Here is a 26497-nt window from a genome sequence, read left to right on the forward strand (position 1 = left end):
GCTGATTAGGTTCATGGGCCAGAGTTTACCAAACACTGAAAAATGTTGGGACATATATTTTAGTATTCTAGGGTGGCAAATTAATTGTCAGTAAAAGCATAAAATTATAAAGGCCACAGAGCCCTTGCATCTAGATTACCTTAAGCTGATTTTTTAAAAAATACTTTTTTTGGAGAAAGTTTTTTTTTTTGAAAGTGTTAGAAATTTTCTAGAACTAGAACTTGAATTTGTACCAATTTAAAATCTGGTCTTACAGCCCTCTAATCAGACCATTGATCATGTTGGGGAAAATTTATAATTTAAAGTAAGAAGTTAAAAACACGGCATCTTTAAATGTTACTATTCTCTCCAGAAAAAAACTAAGTTTTTTCTAGTATTATTTTGAAGGAGTTTATGGAAGAATTGATAGCTTTGCCATTTCATTCCCTGCAAATGGATAAAACTATTACATTCTTTACTGTACCAACATCTCGGTTTTGTTTGTAATATGAATCTGACTTTGTCTAAGAAAAATTCCTATTTTGTGAAAAGTAATTTTTTGTCAATCAAAAAAGTTGGTCTGGGGCTGGGATGGTAGGTCAGTGGTAGAGTGCTTGCCTCACATGTGTAAGGCCCTGGGTTCGATCCTCAGCACCACATTAAAAAAATAAACAAAATAAAAATAAAGATAAAAAAAGTTGGTCTGGAAGAAAAATCTAGGTATCAGACACATACTGATTACGGGTGCTAACATGTTGCCCAGCAAGTCAAATGGCAGCTTTCTCATTGAAATTCACTTTTAAGCAGCTTTAAAATTTTCATTTCCCTTTTCATTTATATAATCTGGGTTTATTATCATTTTTTCAGGAACTGGTCATTAATTTTGCATAAAAGTTAGATTAAGCGTGGTGGATCAATTAAATGTGCATCACTACCAGTACCTATTAGGAGCTAAAAGTGATAGAAAAGAAATTGAAAAAAACATATCATCACCCAGGACAAAGAGAACAGAAGACAACACAAATATAAGATTTAAAAAAATAAAACTTGGCAAAACAATGTTCACTGACAGGAAGCTACAACCTAAGAAGCCAATGGTGATAACACCAATGAGAAGTCTAAGATACTCTATAGAGATCCATTATCCTTACATAAACTATCAAAAACAAAAATCACACAATAAAAAAACTATAGGCAAATTTTGTCAATTAGCTTTCATTGGAATCTATGAGAAAGTAAAAAAAAATAAGAGAAAGTACTTTGTATACAAAACACTAAAAACTTTAGAGTCAGCCAATTCCTTACAAATCCTCTAATTTACTCATCTCAACTATCAAAGAGAGATAAGGCTCAAACCATTCAACCATTTAAGTGACAAGAATCTGAACCTCCTGCCACCATCTTTCCTCTGTAGCACAATGCCTCAATGTCAGTGAGTGGAAATGCAGATGAAGCAAGACCTGCACCTATTGGAGTATTAATAGAGGTGTCTTACTTAGAAAAGCAATATACAGTTGTGCTCCTCGTACCTGATCCTGGATACTGGAAGACATTCTGCTGCATCTGAGGGTTGATTCCAGTGCCAAACTGTCCTCCCATGTTTCCTGCCATGCCTCTGTTCACCATGCTGTTGCGGGTGGCCAAGGCTGCATCAGGATTTGCTGCCAGTTGAGAAAATGGGCTGGTAGAAGCAGGTGGGGTTCCTGGATTTGTACCATAGTTTGGTGGGTAGGGGAATTGCTGTGGAGCACCCTGAGGAAGACGGGGGTTCCCCATTTGAACTGGCAGTCCAGATGAGGGAGGGAGGTTGTTCCCAAAGCTTTGTTGCCTCATGAGCATGGCCCTCTGCTGCTGTATAAGCTGCCTCTGTCGGTGCTGCTGACTGTACAACTCCCGCTGACGTTGTGCCAACATTTGCGCATTCAGAGGTGGCTATGAAGGAGGAAAAAAATAACATCATTTAAAAACATTAGTTAGTATTTGAAGCAAAAATATTAAAAAATGCATGGAAATCAAGTAGGGAGAGAACACTAGATACCACTCAGAAGGCCATCCAATTCTTTTAAAGTTGAAAGTCTCAATGGCTCTGAGTTTATACATGAGCATCTTTAAAATAAATAAAATCTAGAAATGCTCATGTTTTGACTGAACAGAGTATAGAAGGCAATTAAGGCAACTGAGAAATGTGAGTGGGTTTTTATTAGGTTTCAGATCCCATTTATACAGTTTCATATCCGAAGCTTTTTATTACTAGTGCCATTCAGTACAGCAATGAGTTTTCTCTATAGTCATCTGGTATCCCCTAACAATGAATGACACTAACAAAATAACAACAAAACAAAACACAGAACCCTTTGGCTTTGGATCAAATATCAGTTGACTTATTAATTCACTCTAGAAGAAAACTACTACAAACATCATTAAAAGATGAGATGGACATCATTACCCTAAGTACATGTATGAAGACATGAATGGTATGACTCTACTTTGTATACAACCAGAGATATGAAAAATTGTGCCCTATATGTGTAATATGAACTGTAATGCATTCTGCTGTCATATATAACAAATTAGAATATAAAAAGATGCTCACAGACTATTTTTTTATTTTTTAAAATATTTTTTAGTTGTTGATGTACTTTTATTTTTAATTTATTTATATGTGGTGCTGAGGATCGAACTCAGTGCCTCACACATGGCAGACAAGTGCTCTGCCACTGAGCCACTACCTCAGCCCCTCAAAGGCCATTTTAAAAACACGTTGACACTTCAATATTGCCTGGGCCAGAGAAGTACTACTAATTAGTAGTACATAAGTACTACTAATGTGGCTTCATCACATTACCTGAGGTGTAATTTGTTGCTGCATGCCTGATCTCATGTTGATGCCAACAGGAGCAGTTGCTGCAAACTGATTCAAGATAGCGTGTCGGTTTTGGTGTAGCAACTAAGAAAAATGACATAAAGAGAATGACATATTTCCATGTACACATATAGAATAGCTTAATAGAATAACACAAATTTATTATTGATTACTAAAAAGTTTTAGTGTTGCAGGTTCAGTAACATTTTCCCATATTTATTTGCCATAGGGTAGTAAATATTTACCCCAGAACACTAAATACGGCAAAGCACTTAAAAATAGAACACACATGGAAATGTACATATTTATTGTACTTTTGAAGCATATTAATAGTTGTTTCAGTAAGTTCAATAATGGAGGAAAAGAAAAATTAGCCTTAGATGTTAAAATAAAAAAGCAAGGGCACAATAAGGGCACATTCTGCAAAGGTCTGAAAAACAAACTCCAAGTTGATGAGGGTATTCTCACTTGGAGGAACTATGCCTGATGGGTACATATTTGGGGAAAATCCAGCATGATACTATTAGTTTGAGAGAGTTATGTAAGAAACAAATGGTCTGAGAAAGTGGATTATTTATTTAACTAGAAGAAGTAATTACCAGCATTTCCCAAATTGGTGTTCTAAAGAACATTGTTCTGCAGGATATTAATAGATGTGCCAGGAAAATAGCATGCTGTGCTGTATGAAGTATTGGAAATGATGAGTTACACAAGGTGAAACAGATTTATTTACTGCAGCAATTTTACAAGCCTTTAATTGGCCAAAGCACATTGTGCATCTCCAAGAAGGGGATATACAATACAACTTATTTATCACAAACCGGGTTTTTTTTTTTTTTTTTTGACTTATATAACTACCAACATCTAAATCCCAGAACAATCTTCTATGGAACATTGGCTTGGAAGATCATTCCAGATCAGGCTAGGTTTTCAGGTTATAGTTATGTCTTAACTTTTTTGGGTAACAAAAAAAGTATCCTTTGAAGTGAGATTTCACTGTAAGCAACCTATAGCTTAAAAATTTCTTCCACAATATGCCTGACAAGAATACAGGCATAGTGGTGCATGCCTGTAATCCCAGTGACTTGGGACTGAAGCCGGAGGATCACAAGTTAGAGGCTAGCCTCAGGAAATTAGTGAGGCCCCTCCCCCCAAAAAAAGAAAAAAAGAAAGAAAGAAAGAAAGAAAGAAAAAAGAAAAGGGAAAAAGAAAAGGTCTGGGGATGTAGCTCAGTGTGGTAGAGGGCCCTGGGTTAAATCCCTACTTAAGAAGAAGACAGAAGAAGAAAGAAGAAGGGAGGAGGTGGGGGAGGGAGAAGGGGAGAGCAGGTGAAGGAGAAAGAAAGGGGAAGAGGAGGATGAGAAGGAGCAGCAAAAGGAAGAGGAAGGAGAAGGAGTAGAAGAGACAATAAACCGGACAGACAACAGTAATAATATTATTAGTATTAGACTCAAGTGATCTTCCTGCCAAGTAATTGGTACCACAGGCATATATGTATCTCTATATGGTTTTATGTTTATAGGTACTTTACAACTGATAGATTATATAAGATGTATTTTGTTACACTATATGTTAACTTAAAAGCCCATGAAAGGTTTATTAAAGAATCCAAAGAACTATGAACAGTGATTAAATTTCTCATTGCCAAATAGATCAAATTTTAATTCCGGTTTCATTTTTTTTCCTGACTCTCATTAAATCAGAAACCAAACCCATTTTGGGAAGAAAGTTCATATAATGTAAATATTAAAATTACCATTTTCAGGTATTGTAGAATAGTATAAAACATTCACATTCATTTAAAAAAATCAAGATGACAAAAAAAAGGTCAAAGGGACTTTTAAAGCTTACACATTTCCTAAACGCAAAAGACCACTGATATGTTTAAATAAACCAATTAATTTTATAAAGATTCACTGAAACATTCTCTATATTCTGGATACTATATAAAGCTTGGAGGGTAACAAGGTAAGCAAATCCCCATCTTCTGGAACTCTCTGCTGAGTGGCAGAGATTAGCACACAATACTGTGATGCATAGTGTGATACCTGCACACGTGAGGCTATCTACAGCAGCACAGAAGGAGCAACCTAAGACATCCTTTTCTGCAACACTAAAGGACAACTATCTAGCCTAGAGGTTTTCAACCAGGGATGATTCTGCCCCCTTCAGGGATAATTTCTGTCCTATTCAGACATTTGGCAAGGTCTGAAGACATTTTTGGTTGATCTCTAGTGGCAGAGGCCAGGGATGCTATTAAACAATCTTCAAGGACAGTCCCCACAAAACAATAATTATTCAGCCCAAGATGTTAAAAGTGCTGAGGTTGAAAACCCTGATACAGCCATGGCACAGATTCTTGCCAAGACAAAATGTTTTTTAAAGTAGCATATATTCTACCTGGACACAGTGGCACATGCCTTGTAGTCACAAGCTACAGGAGAAGCTGAAGCAAGAAGAACACCTTGTGTTCAGGAGTTCAGGACCAGCCTGGGTAACACAGCAAGAACTCATTAAAAAAAAAAAAAAAAGAAAAGAGAAAGAAAAGGAAAGAAAGAAGAAGAAAAAGAAGAAGAAGGGAGAAAGGAGGGAGAGAAATAGCCTATTTGCTATTTGGTACTGGGGATTGGACCCAGGGCACTTTATCACTAAGCTACGTCCTCATCCCTTTTTTATTTTGCGGAAGTCTTGCTAAGTTGCTGAGGTGAGGCTGGCCTCAAACTTGTTATCCTCACTTCAATCTCCTCAGTTGCTGGGTTACAGGCAAGTGTCAATAAGTAGCTATTCTCTTAATAGGCAATTTTTTATTACATAAAGTTTGGAGGTGAAATCTGCTTCCCTGTATTTTCTGCCTTCGGTCCTACTTCTATTTTCTGGTCACTTCTATTTTCTTCTATTCTCTACAATATACAAAGGATTATCAGTGATGGTTCTTTTATGAGATCCATGGCTTCCTTTGGTACCCAATGCATCAGGACTAGACTTGTTTTAAGATGACTAAAAATACCATATTTTAAAAAATCTGTTTTAGTTGTTACTCCTTCTTTATATTATTCTTCTCTTGGTAGTAATGAAGACCATGTTCTTTGCTAGAAAATGATAAAACAAAACTGGAGCAGAAAAATAATTTTTGTATGTGTGTCTGGGCCAGTATTGTGTTGTCTTCTGCAAGTAGCAAGTCTACCTATCTTTGCTGCTGTCCTTTTCCCAAAGTAGAACTTTAGAAGTCTTTAATTGGTATTAGGGACATATTTCTTGGTCTTTGCCCATTGGAGGTAGAGACAGTACCTACACCTAAGGCTTATAAATGTATATTACTTCTTAATCACTAGTTCCTTTCTTTCTTTCTTTCTTTTTTTTTTTTTGCTGTTTTTTAAAGTCTCAACAAATATAGCTCAACTGGTTTCCTAGGATGTCTTTCATTCCTCTCCCCTCAGTGAGGGATTATTCATAAATGTACAATCACATTTAAAATTTTAGAACTTTTTTTTTAACCCTTGGGTACCATATTCTAGTTAATGAGATACACTTAGGACCAAGAAACCAGTTATTTTTATATTATTTATTTATTGTTTTTCAGTATTAGAGATTGACTCCTGGGGCTACTAGCTCTGAGCTAAACTCTTTTTACTTTTTATTTTGAGACAGGGTCTTGCCAAGCTGTTAAGGCTGATTCTGAACTTGCAATCTTGTGATCCTCTTGCTTTAGCCTCCTGAGTAGCTGGGATTGCAGGTGTGTACCTCTGTATGTGGTGTGTGTGTATACATATGTGCATATATATATTTTAGTTGTAGATGGACAAAATAGCTTTATTTTAATTAATTAATTAATTTATTTATTTATTATGTGTTGCTGAGGAATGAACCCAGTGCCTCATGCATATGAGGCAAATATTCTACACTGAGCTACAACCCCAGCCCCATATATATTTTTTAATTAAAATTTTTTTCAGGGGCTGGGGTTGTGGCTCATGAGTATTTGCCTTACACACGTGAGGCACTGAGTTTGATCCTCAGCACTACATAAAATAAATAAATTAGTAAAACAAAGGTACTATGTCCAGGTTCAACTAAAGAAATTTAAAAAAAAATTTCCATATCCATTTTTAATATATATTTAGTTGTGGGTGGACACAGTACTTTTATTTTATTTTTACATGGTGCTGAGGATCGAACCCAGTGCTTCATGCATGCCAGTCAAGCACTCTACCACTGAACCCCAGCCCCAGCACTCCAATCTATTTTTAAACCAATCTCTTTAAAATCCACTAAAAAGAAACAAAGTATTTTAGATATGAGTAATCCCCTTTTTTTCTCTTTGCTTATCAATAGGCACTAATGCTAATGCTAAGTTTTTACCTAAGAGATGCTTACAGTCTCCTGTGTATAGGAAAAGGAAGGAGAGGCTATGACCAGCAAGTAAAGAGATAACATCAATCCAACAAGGTAAGTGTATTATGAACATCACATTATGAACCTGATATATTCTATATACTACTCTTTGATCAGTTATGTGGAGTTTCAAATATCTTCTCTAAGTCTGTGGTTTATCTTTTAACTTTGTTTATAGTGTCTTGTCTTATAAATTTTAAATTTTATTGCAGCCATTAACCTTTTCTTGTATGTCTTTTTTTAAGAGGCCACAGAGATACTCTTATATTCCCTTTCAGGTCATTAAAACACCTAGAGTTTATTTTTGCGTATCATACATGAGAAAGACCTAATTTATCACATTTTTGCATTTATTACATAGGTACTCTCTTTCCACTAACTGCCACCTCCTCTGCCCCTAAGTGAGTCTTTTTATGTCTGGATGTGCTTCTGGGCTCTCTATATGTTCTAATCATAGAACTTTCTATCCTTATGCCAGTTCCACATTGTTTTACTTTTCTTGCTTGATATCTGATAGAGAAAGTTTACCTTCACTCTTCTTCAAGATTGTATTGATGCTTCTAAAATAAATTTAGCACTTATTTGTGAAATTCCATGCTGAGATTTTATAGGAGATCCAATGAGTTTACTGATTAATTTTGGAATGACTGCCATCTCTATAATAGTTTTCCAATTCATAACTATCTTTTATTTGTATCTTAATTTTAAATTATGATTCATAATTTTCTAAGTTTTACACATTGTGACTATATTTTAAAATTACATTTTCTAATTGGTTGCAGCTAGTAAAAAAATTGCCATTAATTTTCATTTCTTGTTCTTTTATCTAAACACTTTGCTGAATTTCTCTATTGTTCTAAGTTCCCTGTAGTTTCTCTTAGATTTTCTACATCAGCAGTCATTATTTGCATATAATTTTGAGAAAGTTTTTCTATCTATATTTCCAAATGACTACTTCCTTTTTATTTTATTTTGTCTACTCTGGTATGAGCCACTGAAAATATGGTAAGAGAAAGGGCAGATGGACCATCTAAGTTCATCACTTAAACCTATGACTATAACTATATAATAACTATAATTTATTGATTTTGTCAGGTACTATATAACTCCTGACAATAGCTGTTACTCTCCCTTTCTTCCCTGATGACAGAATAGGATTCTGTTTATTAGATGATCATCTACATCACATGATTCAAGCAAGGGGAAATCCATGAATACTCTTAAATCAGTTTTTCCCAGCAGCTGGTTAAGGGTATGTAATGTGATTCAATTCTGGTTCACCAGGCATTTTATTTATCCCTTTCCTTTTTTATGGGGGTGGGGGTGTGAAATAGATTGGGAAAAGAGCCTTTTGAAAAAAAGAGATGCTTCTGAAAGCTATAGACAGGAAAGAAGAATCTGTTTTCTCCTGTTAGATATAATTTTGATTGTATGTGATATTTGTAACCATCAGATACCAAGGATTATAGAGCAAAAGGATAAAAAGAACTTGGGTCCCTGATAACATACCTGGAACTCCTCTATTGTGAATTGTTTTAATATTTGAGTCAGAATATTTTCTTTATTGTTTCACTACTATGAATTGATCTTTTATCTTTATTTGTTGCTAAAAGCCTCTTAACTGAGATACTGACTCAGATAAGCCTTGATCAGACCTGTTTACAGTCAGCCTGTAAGAGGATACATATGCAAAACCCCTAGTACCTATAGTATAAGTAGAGCTGAAAAGAGCAAGAAATTAAGGCCTAGAACCCAAAGAGGAGGCCCAAATGATGTGGTTTGTTAGGCAGCAGAGTTATTGTCTTATTTGGCAGTATTAAGTTGTTTTTGTATACTGACATTTCTAGGGAACTAAACAAAATGAGCTAAAAATTCTGTATTTCTTCAACCTGGAGGATACTTCACTCTCTTAGGCCACCAAGGCCACCAAACTTTGGACAATCCTCCAGGAGGATTTAAAGGAAGCAAAGAGCAGCAGCAATCTCTTGGCATCCTTATCTCAGGTATGTCCTTTGGAAGCCAATCTGCTGATCAGCTACTTTACAAATGAATGGAAGCAAAACAATTTTTTCCCTCTTAACTGAATATAAATCATCATTTTATTCATTCATGAATCTGACCTCAATCTTTGGCCTGGCTTCCTTGCTGAACCTTAAACTTTAATCAGTATATATAGGACTTCAGCTGTAAAATGAGGAAATCAGCATACCTACACGTTCCTCTACCTTTTAACTTTAGCATCTAATCACAAGCTGCTTGCAGTAGGATCTGACTTTTTCAGTAGGTATGTTTTCGAGTACCCTACGGTTGCTTGTATCTTTTACTTTTTGTATTCCTCATGGTATCTAGCATGACCCTCCAAATTTATTTAGCAAAAAAATTAAGTATGGAGAAGATATTTTATTATCGTGTTCTCTATCAGAAAAATGAATTGCGGGCTGGGGCTGTGGCTCAGTGGTAAAGTGCTTGTCTAGTAAGCGTGAGGCACTGGGTTCGATCCTCAGCACCACGTAAAAATGAAATAGAGATATTGTGTGCCCATCTACAACTAAAAAAAATAATATATATTTAAAAATAAATTGCAAGCTGTAACAAGAAGTGGTGTATCTTCAACTAATTCATCAAATCATATTATGACTCCATCTCTTTATTTCTCTTTTGTTTCTTCCCTTAATTCTTCTTTGAGCACCCAGCATTTTGAAAATTATTTCTTTGTTATTCTATCATTTAGGAATTTTCCCCGTCTTGTATCTCCCTTTCTCTTATTCTCTTCCACCATTTTCCTCTCTTTAGGTAGAGTGGGCACATTTACATTCTTTACTCCTTTTAACCCACATAACTATCTATGAGGTAAAGAAATTATTTATTAGACTGTTTTTATAGACAAGGAATCAGAGTCTTTAAAAGAGCAAACAATTTGATTAAAGCTAACCACTTAAGTTTAGAACTAGGGCTTGAAATCAGAGATGACTTTTTTTTTTTTTGGTGTATGTGGTTTTTATTTCATATATTTGTTAAATATTTATTCCTTTGGACATCATTATTATTCCTTGGGACAAGAGCAAAGATCACCCCTACCTAAATCTAGGAACTATGTGCAGAAATTTTTTTTTGGGGGGGAGGGGGTACAGTGTGGGTGGGTAGGAATGGGTACCAGGGATTGATCCCTGGAGGCACTTAACCACTGAGCTACATCTCCAGTCCTTTTTATTTTAAGATAGGGTCTCACTAAGTTTCTTAGGGTCTTGCTAATTTTCTTATGCTGGCCTTGAACTTCTGATCCTTCTATCTTGGCCTCCCAAGTCACTGGGATTACAGGTGAGTGTTGCCACACTCAGCTATGTACAGAACTTTACAGAACAGAGGCAATACTTTGGCAGAGGCTGAATGCTGAGCATAGAATGGAATTCAGCCAGGCAATCAAACTTCAGCTACCATCAAGGCACATCTTGTGGTGGTCACAAATTATAGGATGTTTTTAGAAGGTTTGGGTATAGCACAATATATATATATATATTTTTTACAAATAATAATAGGTGACATTTATTAATGTTGAAGTATAAGCCCGGAGCTTTTCTAAGCTCTTTATTAACTCATTTAATTCTGACAACAATTTTATGAGATACTGAGTTAGAAAAAAAGGAAAAAAAAACTCTGTTAAAATATAGAACGAACAACTCATAAATAATTCCTGAGCTGGACACAAAAGAGCCTGAGGGACAAAAAAGAACCAAAATGTAAGGATGCACTAAAGAGCCCATAAATTATTTTATAACTTTCCAACTCCTTATAAGTTTTTTTTTTTTGAATGTACTAAAACAGAAAAAAGGCCTTGGTAGAAAGAGACCATCAACCTTGTAAATCTAGGGGCAAATGTTTGATTGGACCACAAACCTCTGACCACCCACTGACCACCTGAGATGTTGATGTATGCTGAAACACATACCAGACCAGGTAGCTTAATGGAGGAACACAATCATGCTGAATATTTCCCAGCTGTGAGAGAAGCTCAAACCTCTTTGGATCATACATATTCCATCTAAGTATGCACCCTAATAAATACTCATGCATTGGCAGCATGTCTCACTTTTGAGATATAGCACGAGAATTTCATTTGTCTACTTGGCTAGACCCTTGGTTGAAGTGCCATTAGGTCATTGTCACTCAAGTTCCTGGTTAGCCAAAAACCAGCAGCAAAGAGACCGAAAATGAGGATCAAGTTCCTCTGGAAATCATTCCTATCAGTGGCAAAGTAGTAGAGTCCCCAGAACCAGTCTCCTATCTTGCCAAGGAATTGGGGGGCTTCGTTTGCTGAGCTGGCAATGCTCGTGGTGACTCCGCTGGAAGCTATTAATACCTGTGAGCTCTGCAGAGTCTTACAGGATGCCTAGAGCTAACTCTTAGAACCATTATATAATAATGCCTCTCTGATATAATTTATTCCTTAATTCTCTTGCTTCCTAAATTAGGAAGGTTCCAGAGAATTTCTTTAAACACTTTTCCGCAAACCCAAAGCAATACACCCATGTGGTTAAAAAGAATAGAGAAGGACTGATAACAAGAAAGCAACAATTCACAACCCCACTTCCCACAAATACATTTTTTTCCTTTGGTCCCTGATAATTATCCACATGTCTGCTGTGTATGCAATCTTAAATATTTATGCCACTATATATACTCATTTTCTGACATGGGAGAAATTAACCATTACAATTTCCAGACTCCCAAACTTGTATCCTTTCTCCATTCTTCTTTTGTAATAATATCATTAGACATCCATCTCACCAATTTCAAATAACATAAACAAACCTTATTTTCAGTTCCAACAATCATAAGTAGAATTTCTGGTTGTTCTATTTTGTATATTAAGATGTTTCTCTTTATTAATTAATAATTGCATGATGTCCAATCTAAATAATTTGTATCTCAGAAAACAAAAATTAGATTGCTTTTAAGTTGTAGGACTCAAAGTGCTTTGCTATGAGTCAATCATTTTTAACCAAATAAAAGAATCTTTCATCTTAGTAGACCAAGTTTGGTTCTTTGAGTCTTTCATGGAAGTCTGGGAATAGACTTCACACCTTTGTTGTAGCAACAGGGCTCTCTTACTACAAGAATATTTGGCACAAACCTTTGAAAAGTATGAACTGTTGGAGGAGAGCACTCACCTGCTGCTGTCCCTGTAACCGCTGTTGTAGTTGAAGTCTAAGTTGGTTAGGTGCAGCTGGAGGTCTGTTTAGAGTTTGCCTGGGCTGCATACCCATGCCAGGTGAAAAAGCACCTCTGGGAGGTGTTACTTGAACAGGCATAGTCCCCAGTGAAGGTTTCTGCCTGACCATGCCTTGGAATGGGCTAGGGAGATTGGCAGTAGGAGAAGGAGAAGAGTAAGGCTGTGAATAGAGGTTGGGTCTTTCTTCCATCATTAGAGGTGGTGTTGCTTGCTGTGGTGGAAATCTCTCTGATAATACATCTAATCCACCGCCCTGTCAAGAAAGAAGGCAGAACACTTTGCAAATACATTTCTGCCAATAAATGACATGTGTTGCTATATAATTTTGGATCTGTAAGCACGTTATCTCTAGAAAGTGTCATCATAATATATTCATTCTGAATTCCTGCTCTCTAAAAGTTTGTCACCTAAAGAAATCATTTGTGAAAGTTGCTTTTGAAATGAAATAACGGATAAACTAAGATGCTTTAAATATCAGCAGAGATGAGAATATGATTAAAATAAAGGACCTAAATCAATGAAGTGAAGTCACAAGTTTGAAAAGAACTTCAATGAAAAGTCTAAGAAGCAATGAACTTTACATTTAATAAGTTAACATAAAACTCAAAGTCTTTAAATCAGAGTAAATAATTTGATTAAAGCTAACCACCTAAGTTTAGAAGTGGGGCTTGAAATCAGAGATGACTCTTTTATATATGTTCAGGCATTTTTCTCTCAAATAGAATCCAATCTTTTACCTTATTTGAAAAAAATCCATAGCTAAAAGTAACATAAGACCATAGAGTTTCATCTTTCAAATGTTATAACTGTACTCACTGCAAGAAATGTAATTTAAATTGTGATCTGGTGTGTGTGTGTGGCAGAGAATGAGAGAGAGACAGAGACAGACAGGGAGAGCGTGTGTGTGTGTGTGTGTGTGTGTGTGTGTGTGTGTGTATTTCATGAAACATACCTTGCCCTTTTTATGGGCTATGCATTCTGACACTGTATTTTACACTCATTTCCACTGAAAAAATGCTGGTCATAAGCTGGGCATGGCCACATACCATAAAATTTTTAATCCCAGCTTCTTGGGAATCTGAGGAAGGAGGATCACAAATTCAAGGCCAGCTGGGCAACTTAGTAAGACCTTGTATCAAAATAAAATTTAAAAAGGGCTGGGAATATAGGTCAGTGCTTGCCATGTATAAGCAAGGCCCTCAGTTCAATCCCCAGTACCATTAAAGAAAAAATGCATTAAATTCATTTTATAACCTTACAACATGAAAAATGCTAAATAGGATGTTGAAATATCATGGAACATATGTAGGTTGAAGACCACAATTCCCAATAGCCATATCATGGAACCAGCCTATGTGTTGATCAATAGGTGAATGGATAAAGAAAATGTGGCACATTTTATATATATATATATATATATATTCACATACATACATACACAAAACACAATGGAATTTTACTGATCCATTAAAAAGAACAAAATTGGGTTATTTACAGGAAAATAGTTGGGACTTAAAAGCATTATGTTAAGTGAAGGAAGCCAGACTCAGAAAATCAAAGGTTATATGTTTTCTCTCCTCTGTGCAAGCTAGAGAGATGTAAAGAAAAAAAAAAAAAAAGAAAGAAGAGAGAAGAAAAGAAAAAAATGAGTTTGGGAGGAGGAAAGATCGCAAGAAAGGGGCCAATGGGGCTGGGAGGGGAGGGAAAATGGAAGTACTGGACAATGAAATTAACCAAATTATGTTATGTACATGTACGAATAGAATATAACAATTAAGCCCACTATAAGGTACAATTATAATGCACCAAAAAAAAAAGCATGAAGAAGGATAAATTTAGTTCTAAAATAAGAAGTGATGATATAAATCTGGAATCTATTCTAGCTAGAGCTTGTAAGATTCTGATCCATAGTGAAAAACTAAGGCATTCTAATTCTAATGATCATGGTACTTTTTTTTGTTTAAAAAGCCCATTAGTTATTGTGTGTGTATGTGTGTGTGTGTGTGTTTTTTTTTTTTTTTCAGGGCCCAGGACTGATCTCAGGGCCTTGAACATGCTAGGCAAGTGTTAAAATCCTTAAGCTAAACCCTCAACTCCTTTATTATGTATTTTGATAAATTCAATAAGGGGTAAATTATAAAACGGCTAAAGCAGGGTGGGGATGATACTGAAAAATCTTGCTTAAAAATCACTTTCTGGGGATGTGGCTCAGTGGGAGAGTGCTTACCTAGTATGCATGAGGCCCCAAGTTCAATGTCCAGAACAACAACAACAAAAAGTCACTTTCTGGTTTCTCAGGGTTGCACTGTTTAATTAATGCCAACTGTAATAAATACCTGAACAAGTTTGTCAATTCCCAGTGCTCTGTCTAGTTCAGCAAGCTCAGTTTCATCTTTGCCACTGAGGAAGGACACCAGTTGTTCCAGAAGAGCCTTCTCATCATTTCTTCCTTCTACTGTTGTTGGTGGACAGAGAAGCTCATCTAATTGTGAACTGATACACTGGCTGCAGAATCAAAAGATTTAAGAAAGTTTCAAAATGAAACAGCAAAAAATTATTCAATATTACGAATGCAAATACACACATATAGGTACAAATCTGGTTCTAGAAAATTTTCTGTTGAAATGCTTGGCAATAAATTCTAATTCGATAAAATGTTCCATGCTTAATGTACAGAAATTAAAAGAACATCAGTATATACAGCTTGAATACATTTCATTCTTTTGTCAATCATCAAACTTTGTTTCTAAATTCTTCATATTAGCTTACAGAAATATCCTGAAAAAGGGAACAAACATAATTAAGGGAAAATAATTTTCAACAAAAGTAAAAAAATAAAAATAAGATAAAAACTCAGAAAAGTCATTTGGCCTATACTCAGATTTATTTATTTATTCTATACCATCAATTATTAATAACTGAAGTATAATCAAAACAAATATTATTTTACTTTCAAATATGATCAAATCATGCCAGGCACGGTAGTGCATTCCTATAATCCCAGTGGCTTGGGAGGCTAAGGCAGGAGGATCGTGAGTTCAAAGCCAGCCTCAGCAAAAGCAAGAAACTAAGCAACTCCGTGTGACCCTGCTTCTAAATAAGATACAAAATAGGGCTGAGGATGTGGCTCAATGATTAAGTGCCCCTGAATTTAATCCCTGGTTTTGCTTCCCCAAAAGATGATCAAATCCTATTGACAGCATGACACAATTAACATATATGAAAGAAATCAAACTAGAAAAATGAAACATGGTAGGCATGAAGCAACAAAACAAACTGTTGATTTGTAGAAAATATGTATCTAATCCAAAGTGATATCAACTTAGAAACATACAGAAAATTATTATATGTAGAAATATAGAAAAAATAAAACTTAGAAAAATATAGAAAGTAATACTAATTCTAATTACACTAATACAATAATATAAGAACTCTTTCTGTGGGAAAGTGATGACCCTTTGATAATATATGTTAAAGGAAAAAGAAAAGCCAGTGTATCAGTTTATAATGGGAACCCAGTCCAAGTTAAAGTTCTAAACCACACTCAAAGCTATTTAGTCTCCTTTTGGTTGCCATGCATGAGACATACTCTGTGCTAAGGAATACAGCTGCCTATGTGGATTAAGAAATTAAATTCTAATTAGAGTACTAAATAGACGTAGAAAGTACTTTCCTTCCTTATGCCTTCAAACAAAGAGAAATTTTAGACAAAATAATTACATGACTAAAAGCTTAAGGGCAATATAATTGTTATGCTGAGGCCAATTCATCCACAGGTCCCAAGAATATTACAGTAATCAAAACAAAGGAGTATAGATGAAATACAAAACAACAGTTATATACCATGTCCATCTCTTGGTGATCACAATGTACACTACCCTTCTGTCATGTAGTAAATTAATCTGCTTGATTCTGTATTCCCTCACCCTCTCTTTTCTCCCTTAAACATTTACATCAATGTATAACTCACAAAATACAATGTAAACAAGAATTCAATTTGGGAATAGTAGTTCTTGGCTTAGAGGTTGGTATTTGATACTTTATAAAATATAAAATATATTACTTACTCTTCTGCTTTATTCTGATTAATAGCTGTCACAGCATTATTTGCCCATGGAATCTGGTCACCTGTTCCTGGTTGTCCAAACTGGTTATCAATTGCTTCCAATTCCAGTTCAGGCAATCCTGATTGAAGAAGAAAAGGTCATTGTCACAATAAAAGATAAAAATGACAATATTTTCAAAATACATTGTGTAATTGTGAGATTTTTTCCCTATAAAATATTACTTCAATGACAGGTTACTTACTCAGAAACATAAATTATCCAGAATGTAGCTATATATAAAAGTAAATGAGAAAGTGAGAAAATATTTCTCAGTAAAAGAAAATATAGAATTGAGTTTGTACATAGGTTGATATTACCATAGGAGAATCAAGAACTTTGTCAGAAATTATTTATTTTAAAAGTAAATTTAAAAGTAAATAATTTCAGTTAACTACTTTTTCAATCTATTGCATATTACACTACACTGTATGTAGAGAGAGTGTCATCACCATGAAATGAGAACTAAGAGCAAAAGATAAAATGCAGTCAATAAAAGGTAGAAATAGAAACTAAAGGGTATGGCAGTTTGAGGATATTGAGCAAATGAACAAGGCTCTAATTGTTACCCTAAGAAGATAGCTGTATAATTATGGTATAACAACTCAGGCTTATAATGATACTCACATGAGGAAAGGTTGGACTATGTTTTGTAAATGAAGAAAACAGTGTATACATTTTAGGAATTTTTTTCTTTAGAAATTTTTGGAAAAATTTATGATTACCTCTTAACTATTAAGTGGAAAACTATTAGTGGAAAAAATCATAACCTGAAATTAGAAATTTAGAGACTGATTAATGAATTATGGTATACCTATTGATAATATATGTTAAAGAAAAAAGAAAAAGCATATTCTAAGACGTTATGTTCAGGATGAATCTATCTTTATAAACTACTTCATATATGTTAATAGAAAAAATTCTGGGAAGCTCTTTCTATTTTCTCCTTGGTTCATTTCAGGCAATAGGAGTAAGGATTATTTTTCTTTTTACAACAGTTATTTATAATTTCCAAAATGAATCTATGTTAACTGGTCATTGTTATGGGTTAAACCATGTCCCTCCAAATTCATATGTGGAAATCCTAATATCTTGTACCTCAAGATGTGACTATTTGGAGACAGGGTCTTTAAAGAAGCAATTCATTTTAAATGGATCATTACAGCCCAATCCATGACCAGACTCTTTATAAGAAGATTAGAACACAGCCTAGAGAGAAAGCAGTCATCTCCAGGCCAAAGAGAGGCTTCAGAAGAAAACAAACCCGTTACAACTTCCAGCCTCCAGAATTGCAAGAATATAAACTTCTGTTGTTTAAGTCTCTAGTCTATGTATTTCTTTATAGCAGTCCTAGGTAAATAATGCAATTTTTAAGCTAAAAGCGTTTTGAATTTGTTATTGTCCTTGAGGTGCTAGGGATCCAACCCAGAGCTGAATGCAAGATTGGCAAGTACTGTATTGCTGAGTTACACCTCCGGTCTAGCTTAGAGTTTCAAGAGAAGAGTTATGTAGAATTTTTCATTCTAGTGAATACGAAATAAGTGGATTTAAGTATATCTGAAAAAATTATGCAAAACACATTAGGCTCACTTTTATGTGAAATACATGTAATATTTAGTATAAATAAAAATCCCTACAAACACATTCACTTTATATTTTTTTTAGTTGTAGATGGACACAATACTTTTATTTTATTTATTTATCTTAAAAAATTTTTTTTAATTGTTGATTCGTCTTTATTTTATTTATTTATATGTGGTGCTCAGAATCAAACCCAGGGCCTCACACATGCCAGGCAAGTGCGCTACCTCTGAGCCATAGCCCCAGCCTCTTCTTTATTTATCTTTATATGGTGCTGAGGATCAAACCCAGGGCCTCTCACATGTGCTAGGCAAGCACCCCACCACTGAGCTACAACCCTAGTCCTACATTCACTTTTAAATGAACATAATTATGGCTTTCAATTAAACTGATTTCTATGATAACAAATACTAGAGAAATCAAATTCTGTAAGGATGCTGAAAAATACAACAAACAAAAATAATCAAACTAAAACAATGACCATGGTGATGGAAATTAAATTACTTAATTCCTATCATTATCATAATTAGGAAACCGGTCAGAGATTATCTAAAGTTGTCCCATTGCTCTGATCCACATATTAACTCCTCAATCTTCCTAATCTCCTTAAGAAATCTAACTTATATTAAGTGCATGCACACATATAAAACAATAGATCCCACTGTTATAACAGGGCATTTACAAGTCTTGATGGGAAATGTTACAAACTTAGATAAAATATTTCCAAAACAGGATTAATATGCTAAATTTGATGTGTAGTAGGCAAACAAATAATCAAAAACAAAAAACTAAAAACAACCAACCAAACAAACAAACCAAACCAATTAAGCTTTGATTCAATTAAAAGTTTTGTTTTTGTTTTTGCATAGGCTGTTTAAAGGAAGTTGGTTTTTATTCTTGCACTAATTTCAAACTTTTGGACTTCCTTTAGAAAATGCCTTCTATAAAAAATTTGAGGGTTTGATGGCATTAATGAGGAAATACACAAGTTCTCTCTTTGTCCTTGGAATATAATCTCCTAGTTTGGGTCATGATTGTGTTTCTACTACAAATATGAATAAGTATGTATACATGTAAAAAAAAGCCCAGTAATTTTTGCAAGAGAGGCAGCTGAAATAGTAGAAAAGAAGCCCTTCGGGATCTTTCACCGGGTAATTAACATTCGTTGTTGCTATTATTATTATTATTATTTTTTTTTTTTTAAAGAGAGAGTGAGAGACAGAGGGGGACAGAGAGAGAGAGAGAGAGAATTTTAACATTTATTTATTTTTTTCTTAGTTCTTGGCGGACACAACATCTTTGTTGGTATGTGGTGCTGCTGAGGATCGAACCCGGGCCGCACGCATGCTAGGCGAGCGCGCTACCGCTTGAGCCACATCCCCAGCCCCCGCTATTATTATTTTTTGAGTTGAGGTCTCACTTATGTTCCCAGGCTGTACTCAATTGCCTCAGCCTCCCCAGTATGGGGCTAGAGTAGCATGCACACTTGATATTATCTGTTATCATAAAATGCTCAACATTATATTTTCTCAATTTAAAATCTGGCTAAAAGGAAAATTTTATATCCCCATTAGCCATATTGAACCCAGAAAAAATTATTTTATCAAATAGTTTAAAAATTTTCTGTACACCAAGTAGACGGCATTGTCTTAACTAGGAGGCTGGCTTTTGTACATTCTATGCCTTGGTTGATGGAGTTATTTATTTATTTTCATGTTCGCAGTTAATTTTCTTCAGCTGTTGAAAAGGAATTTTCTGGCTCAGTTTTGTGCTACATTTGGCAACTATCTGTGCACAGTACTTACAGTGTTTTATTTTTTTAAAAATAGCATGTAGACAAAGAGTCTCTAATAAAAAATTCTCTAAATTGGTAAGATAAAAACCCAAGAACACAACTGGTAAATGTCAAAGAAGCCACATAAAACAACTTAATTCATAATAAAAGAAATATCATTAAAAGTATCTCACTACCCTGAGAGACTTGGGAAAAAACATATCAACTGATAAAGTTGAGAAAATGCACAATTAAAAGTACTGAGAAGGATATATGGAAATAGAAATATTAACTACCAGTTAATATAATCTGAGAAGGGCCACTGGGGAGCATGTATGTATATGTATAAATGTATGTATGTATGTATATATGTATGTATCTATCTATCTTTGACTCAGATATTCTATTAAGAACTTCATTTTGAGATATATACTCAGGAGTGGTAAGTTATCTCTATAAGGTAACTCATTATATCCTTAATGATAAGCAAAAGGTGCTTATCATTAGGCAACTAGTTAAGTAAAGTTAAGTTACCTTCTGGTATAGGAAATAAGGACAAGCTATAAAAAGAATAAAGAACTTCTTTTCATGCTGATATACAATGGTAGCCAAGTAAAGGGATCTAAGATACAGAACACTGAATGTATAGTATGACACTATTGGTATAAAAAAGGGAAGTCTGTGCATGTTATACATTTCTTTTACAGAGAAAACATAATATAGCTCTTAGAATGAAGAGACTTTTAATTTATTTTTTTTAAAGTTTTAAATTTGCTCTAGTTAGTTATACATGACAGTAGAATGCATTTTGACATTGTACACAAATGGAACACAACTTCTCCTTCCTCTTGCTGTGCATGGTGCAGAGTCACATCAGTAATGTATATAGGGTAATAATGTCTGTCTCATTCTACTGTCCTTCCCATCCCCACTGCCCCATTCTCCCCTCTATACCATCCAAAGTTCATGAAGAGACTTTTCTTTTTTTTTGAGAGAGAATCTTTCAATCTTTATTTATTTATTTATTTATTTTAGTTTTCAGTGGACACAACATCTTCACTCCATTCCTAGTGTGGTGCTGAGGATCGAACCCAGCGCCCTGTGCATGCCAGGCGAACGCACCACCGCTTAAGCCACATCCCCAGCCCCATGAAGAGACTTTTCATTACACATTTCTTTGGTGTTGTTTTGAATGCAGAAGACTGTATCTTTTTATTATTATTATTATTATTTTTACGTGGTGCTAAGGATTGAACCCAGTGCCTCACACATTCGAGGCAGGCATTCTATCACTGAGCTATGGCCCCAGCTCCAGGAGCCTGTATCTTAATTACTTAACACACACACACACATACACACACAATGTAACCCCAAAACCTAAAAATGTTATATGTGAAACTCATTATCTTTACAGCTACATGATTTTTTTTCTTTTTTTGTGGTGCTGGGGATTGAACCCAGAGCATTTGTGCATGAGAAGTAAGCACTCTACCAACTGAGCTATATCCCCAGCCATAACTATACAAAAATTTTTAATATACTACATGTTAATAGGATTTTAAAAAATAATCATCCCAGAATGTGTGTGTTCAAACAACAAAAAATACCAACTGAGGAGGTTTTTCACTTGCTTTAATGATGTTAATCCTCAAATATTTTTAGAATCTTCAGGAATAATCTTAACTAGTCCACAAGTCCTTCAAGAAAATAAATCTCACAAGTTTAATTTTAAACTTGTGATTTTGATTAAAAAAACATTATTACTCTTTTTTGATCAACAAATTTGGTTCTAAATAACTGGAAATTTTCAACAATCAAATCAACCCTTAAAGAACAAGAACTTGGAGACAGTCAAAAGAACAGTGCCAAAAGAGGCAAGCTGTACACATTCTGATCAACAATACTCTCTTATAAGATGTTTATGCTGAAAAACCAATACTCTGTTGGCTGTGCTCTTATACCTCAATCTGCCTGGGATTTATATGTGCAAACTGTTTAAACCACTGCATGAGCATGTACATGCACATATAAATCTCAGGAAGACTGAGATTTAAATCCTTGTCTACATATATTAATTGTATAACTCTGAGCAAGCTTTTGTCTGTGTGTGTGTGTGTGTTTTCCTTTTTATTCTCTGAATCATAGTTTTCTCATATGTACAGAAACCCAAGGAAATTTTCTAGTTCAATGTGACGGATTTATTACCTATATCTTTTCTTCCAAAAATATCACTGAAATAAACAAAAGAAAAAGAGGGAAAAAATCCACAGCTAAAAGAAAGGCAAAAGAAATATCATGGTAGTAGAAAGTGTTTGAATTTCTGAAAGTGAAGAATTTCTGAAAAATAAAGCCCAGCTAGAAACAAGTTCAGGGGAAAACTTCAACTGAACTATAAAACAGTAAAAAGAGGATTTTCCAGGATAGGTTTTTCCAGAAAAGTACCATAATAATTCCAAACTCAGTGTCATTCAAGTGAGTAAAGGAATAGGCCAAGGGTGATTGCTGGGATAATCAAAGGGCAACAGAAGAGCTGCCATCAGGACTCTGCTCAGAGTGCAGCTGACTCTGGTGTCTGCCCATGGGATCTAACTGGTGTATTTGTAACTTTGGGTGGGAGTTCTGCCCAGGAAATCTCCCAAAGTGGATGCTAGGGCTGCCCCAAGGGGTTTCCCTACCACCAAAGCCCTATTCCCTTTCAACGACAGAGAAATGGGCTTCTCTAATCAGAACTTATATTTACTGCCAGGAGAAAAGGATTTCTCAGTTTAGCTAAAGAAATGTGCTAGCTACCAGCATTTTTTCATTCTAAGTGTTTTTCAGTATATATGGAGAGACATCAAAATTCAATAAACGTTCAAGAAAAGTCAATAGCAGGAAACATACAGCAAATTTAATATAGAAAGAAAATGAAGAAGAAAGGAATGATACAGAAAATGGATGAACCTTAGTAAATAAAATAAATATCATTATACAGATTAAAAAGTCTATTCCACTCATAAAAGTAATAATTCCTAAGAAAAAGAATTTCTAGAAAGTAAAAACATGAGAGCATGGTTAAAAGAACTCAAACAGATGGACTGAAGAGCAGAACTGATAAGAGTTAAAGATTCAGTTTTGATCTGGGAAACGGGCCCAGAGTTTCTCTCAAAATACAGCACAAAATGGGAAGGAAAGGAAATGTATGAGAGATAAGACAGGTACTATGGCGGCTAAAGTCTGGAGTTTTAACTGGTGTAGCTCAGATTTTGAAGTATGACGGTGGTTAATCTTGCAGGACATTTGCACTTGGCATAGTCCAACTTCTGACTGAAGACTAAAGTAAAGAAAGTGTTTGATTTTCCTGAGTGACACAAAGTCAAGACCCTGGTTCCAGTAACAGGTAGTGATGCACACAGTTTGGGGGTCAGAGGTGAACAGAGTTAGATGATTCTTCCTCTCTCCTTTATATGCTAGCATATTTTTTGTCCTTGTCTTCCTTTTTCTTTCTCCAGTACTTAATTCTTTTATCCTTTCTTGCACCTAACTTCCTTCCTTAGCCTTATGCCTTTTGAATTACTTTTTTCTTTCCAGTCTATAGCTAAACATTGTTGATTACCTATCTGCATCTGTTGTCTTCCCCTTCACCTACCTCAATATCTTCCCCTCTATGCTTTTAGGCTTTACATACTTATCAGCATAAAGTATAACAGATTCTAGCCTACTTACAGCTTTTTTATATGGAGCTCTATTTAAGAGGGAAATTTCACGCGAGAAAAGGACTATTTGCTTCAATAAAGGCTATTAAGAAAAAAACACCTCTTCGGCCTGCAGAGCCAAGAGACACTTTCTATTTTTATTAACTTTTTAAAAAATCAAATTAACACACATATATGATATTAAAAGTCAGAACCAAAAGGCCCATAACAAATAAAACCAGTCTTCTGCCTTACACCTTTCGATCCCTTACTTACCAACCTATCAACTGAGGCAACCACTCACAACTTGTGCCTGTTTTCTTTGGTATTTGCTTACTTATTTCTAAACCTGCAAATGCCTCTACATTTAAAAAAATATTTTTATTAGTTGTTCGTGGACCTTTATTTTATTTACTTATTTATATGTGGTACTGAGAATCAAACCCAGTGCCTCGCACATGCTAGACAAGAGCTCTACCACTGAGCCACAACCCCAGACTGTGCTACTACTTTTTGATAGCTCCATTTAGATGGACTGACTTCCCATCATGATAGACAAGGCCTTTGATCTCCCACACTTACCTCCTTGATATTATTCTTATTTCACAACCCTCTGTCTTACAGACTATACTTATAAGTAATATAAATACTCCCAAGTTTTTGTTTGCTTGTTTATTAAGTGGTCTTAGCTATTCCAAGATCTCTGCATTCCCACATAAAATTTAGAAAAAGCCTATCAGTTTCTACTAAAATGCATACTGATATTTTTATTGGTATTACATTAAAACTATATGGGTCAATTTTGGAATAACTGACAGCAATACTGAATCTTAATTCATGATTATAATCTCTCTCCGAATTTACTTATCCACTCTCAACCCTATAATTTTTCAGTGTAGAGTGTTGCATATATTATTCTTTCTAAAATTTATGCCTTAATTTTTTTTTGTAAATTGTTTTTTCTTATATCATTATCCAACTATATGCAGCTGGTATACAGAAGACAGATGACTTTTTTTTTTAAGTTGAGTGTACATCTTGAGACCCTGTTAAGTTCACTGAATATTTCAAGTAGCTCTTTTTTAAGATTTTTGACATATAGAATCAGGACTCTTATAGAATACTCTTCTATTGACAATATGCATCTTTAACTTTTAGCAGCCTAGCCTCAAATATTATACAATGCTATATAAAACAGAATAGTCTCAAATTTCTTCTGTCCCATCTGTTCTAATACTGTCAGACATTTTACTTATTTTTGCTTTAAACAGTTATCTTTTACATTTAAGGAAACTAACAAGTTTATTAAACAAGAAATTTTCAATTAATTACACTTTTACTATTACTCTATCTGATGCTTTTCCCAATTTCACATAGATGAGTTTCTACCTGGATTTATGTCCTTATAGCCTGAAGAGTAGTATGGTCTGCTGGTGATAAACTTCCTCAGCTTGGTTTGAACACATCCTATTTCACCTGTATTTCTGAATGATACTAGATATAGGAAGTCAGTTGTTTCCTCATCTTTGTTCATCTTATATAATTTTTACATCTTTTTTAAATTAAAAAAAAATTTTTTTTTTGCAGTACTGAATATTGATCCTAGGGCACTTTGCCATTGATCTATGTCCCTAGTCCTTTTTATTTTTTGAAATTGGGTCTCCTTCAGTTGCTTATGCTGTCTTTGAACTTGTAATCTTCCTGGTTCAGCCTTCCAAGTCTCTGGGATTATAAGTATGCACTGTCTGACTTTCATTTTTATATCTCTTTTCATCTTCGTTTCGTTTAAGTAATATAAATACTCCCAAGTTATAGAAGTCAATAGTTTTCTATTGTTTATATATCATGATATGTCAATTTTCTTTGGTTATTTTTACAATTTTTGTTTTATCACTGGTTTAAAATTTCTGGTCAGGTGATTTGACTAGATCATGCCATAAAGTAGTTCTATTATTTTATTTAAGGTTCCTTAAACTTCTTGGATCTTTTGGTTTATAGTTTTTCACACATTTGTAAGCATTTTGACCATGATTTTTTTTGAAGTTTTTTCTGTTTCCCTTTGCTTCTTTGATTATGTGTACTATATGACAAATGTCAGATTGCTTGATTATTGCTCCACACACAACTGATGTTCTCTATATTTTTTTGGCATTTTCTATCCATCAATTTGAATAGTTTATATTACTGTGTCTTCAAAAACTGCCATTTTTCCTCCACACTGTCTAATATAATTGCTGTAAAACCTATCCAATAACATTTCATTTCACATACAGCAATTTTCAGCTTTACCACTTCCTATTGTGCATTTTTTTGGTAGTCTACATCTCTTTCCTCATTATCTTCACATTTTCTTTTAAATCCTTCAACATATTATGTTATTCTAATGTTAAAATATTATTTTAAGGGGCTGGGGTTGTGGCTCAGCAATAGAGCACTCGCCTAGTCCATGAGAGGCGCTGGGTTCGATCCTCAGCACCACATAAAAATAAATAAAATAAAGGTATGTGTCCCAACAACAACTAAAAAAAATTTTTTTAAAATATTATTTTAACATTTCTGTTAATTCTAACATCTCTATCATTTCTGGGACTGTTTCTATTAACTTATTTTTCTCCTGATTTGGGGTCAGGTTCTTGTTACTTCTATTAATTTTTTAAAATTTATATATGACAGCAGAATGCATTACAATTCTTATTACACATATAGAGCATAATTTTTCATATCTCTGGTTGTATACACAGTATATGCACACCAATTTGTGTCTTTATACCTGCTTTGGATAATAATTATCATCACATTTCACCATCATTAATAACCCCAGGCCCCCTCCCTTCCCCTCCAACCCCTCTGCCCTATCTACAGTTTGTCTATTCCTCCCATGCTCCCGCTCCCTACCCCACT

The 26497-nt window shown here is 34.6% G+C and overlaps 1 protein-coding gene and 1 pseudogene across 8 annotated transcripts in view; both read right to left on the reverse strand.

Moving 5' to 3' along the window:
• Ncoa1 (nuclear receptor coactivator 1) overlaps positions 1 to 26497 on the reverse strand; it is a 238080-nt gene that overhangs the window by 22445 nt on the left and 189138 nt on the right. For all 8 annotated transcript variants that reach the window (XM_078029572.1, XM_078029574.1, XM_078029573.1 and 5 more), the window contains 5 exons: positions 16532 to 16649; positions 14801 to 14969; positions 12403 to 12717; positions 2825 to 2926; positions 1509 to 1911 (listed from right to left, as the gene is read on the reverse strand). In XM_078029572.1, the coding sequence (XP_077885698.1) occupies positions 1509 to 1911; positions 2825 to 2926; positions 12403 to 12717; positions 14801 to 14969; positions 16532 to 16649 (1107 nt within the window). The remainder of the gene's footprint in view (positions 1 to 1508; positions 1912 to 2824; positions 2927 to 12402; positions 12718 to 14800; positions 14970 to 16531; positions 16650 to 26497) is intronic.
• LOC101973798 (mitochondrial import receptor subunit TOM6 homolog pseudogene) lies at positions 11235 to 11981 on the reverse strand (annotated as a pseudogene).

This window comes from Ictidomys tridecemlineatus, chromosome 12 (genome assembly GCF_052094955.1).
Source record: "Ictidomys tridecemlineatus isolate mIctTri1 chromosome 12, mIctTri1.hap1, whole genome shotgun sequence".
Lineage (NCBI taxonomy): Eukaryota > Metazoa > Chordata > Mammalia > Rodentia > Sciuridae > Ictidomys > Ictidomys tridecemlineatus.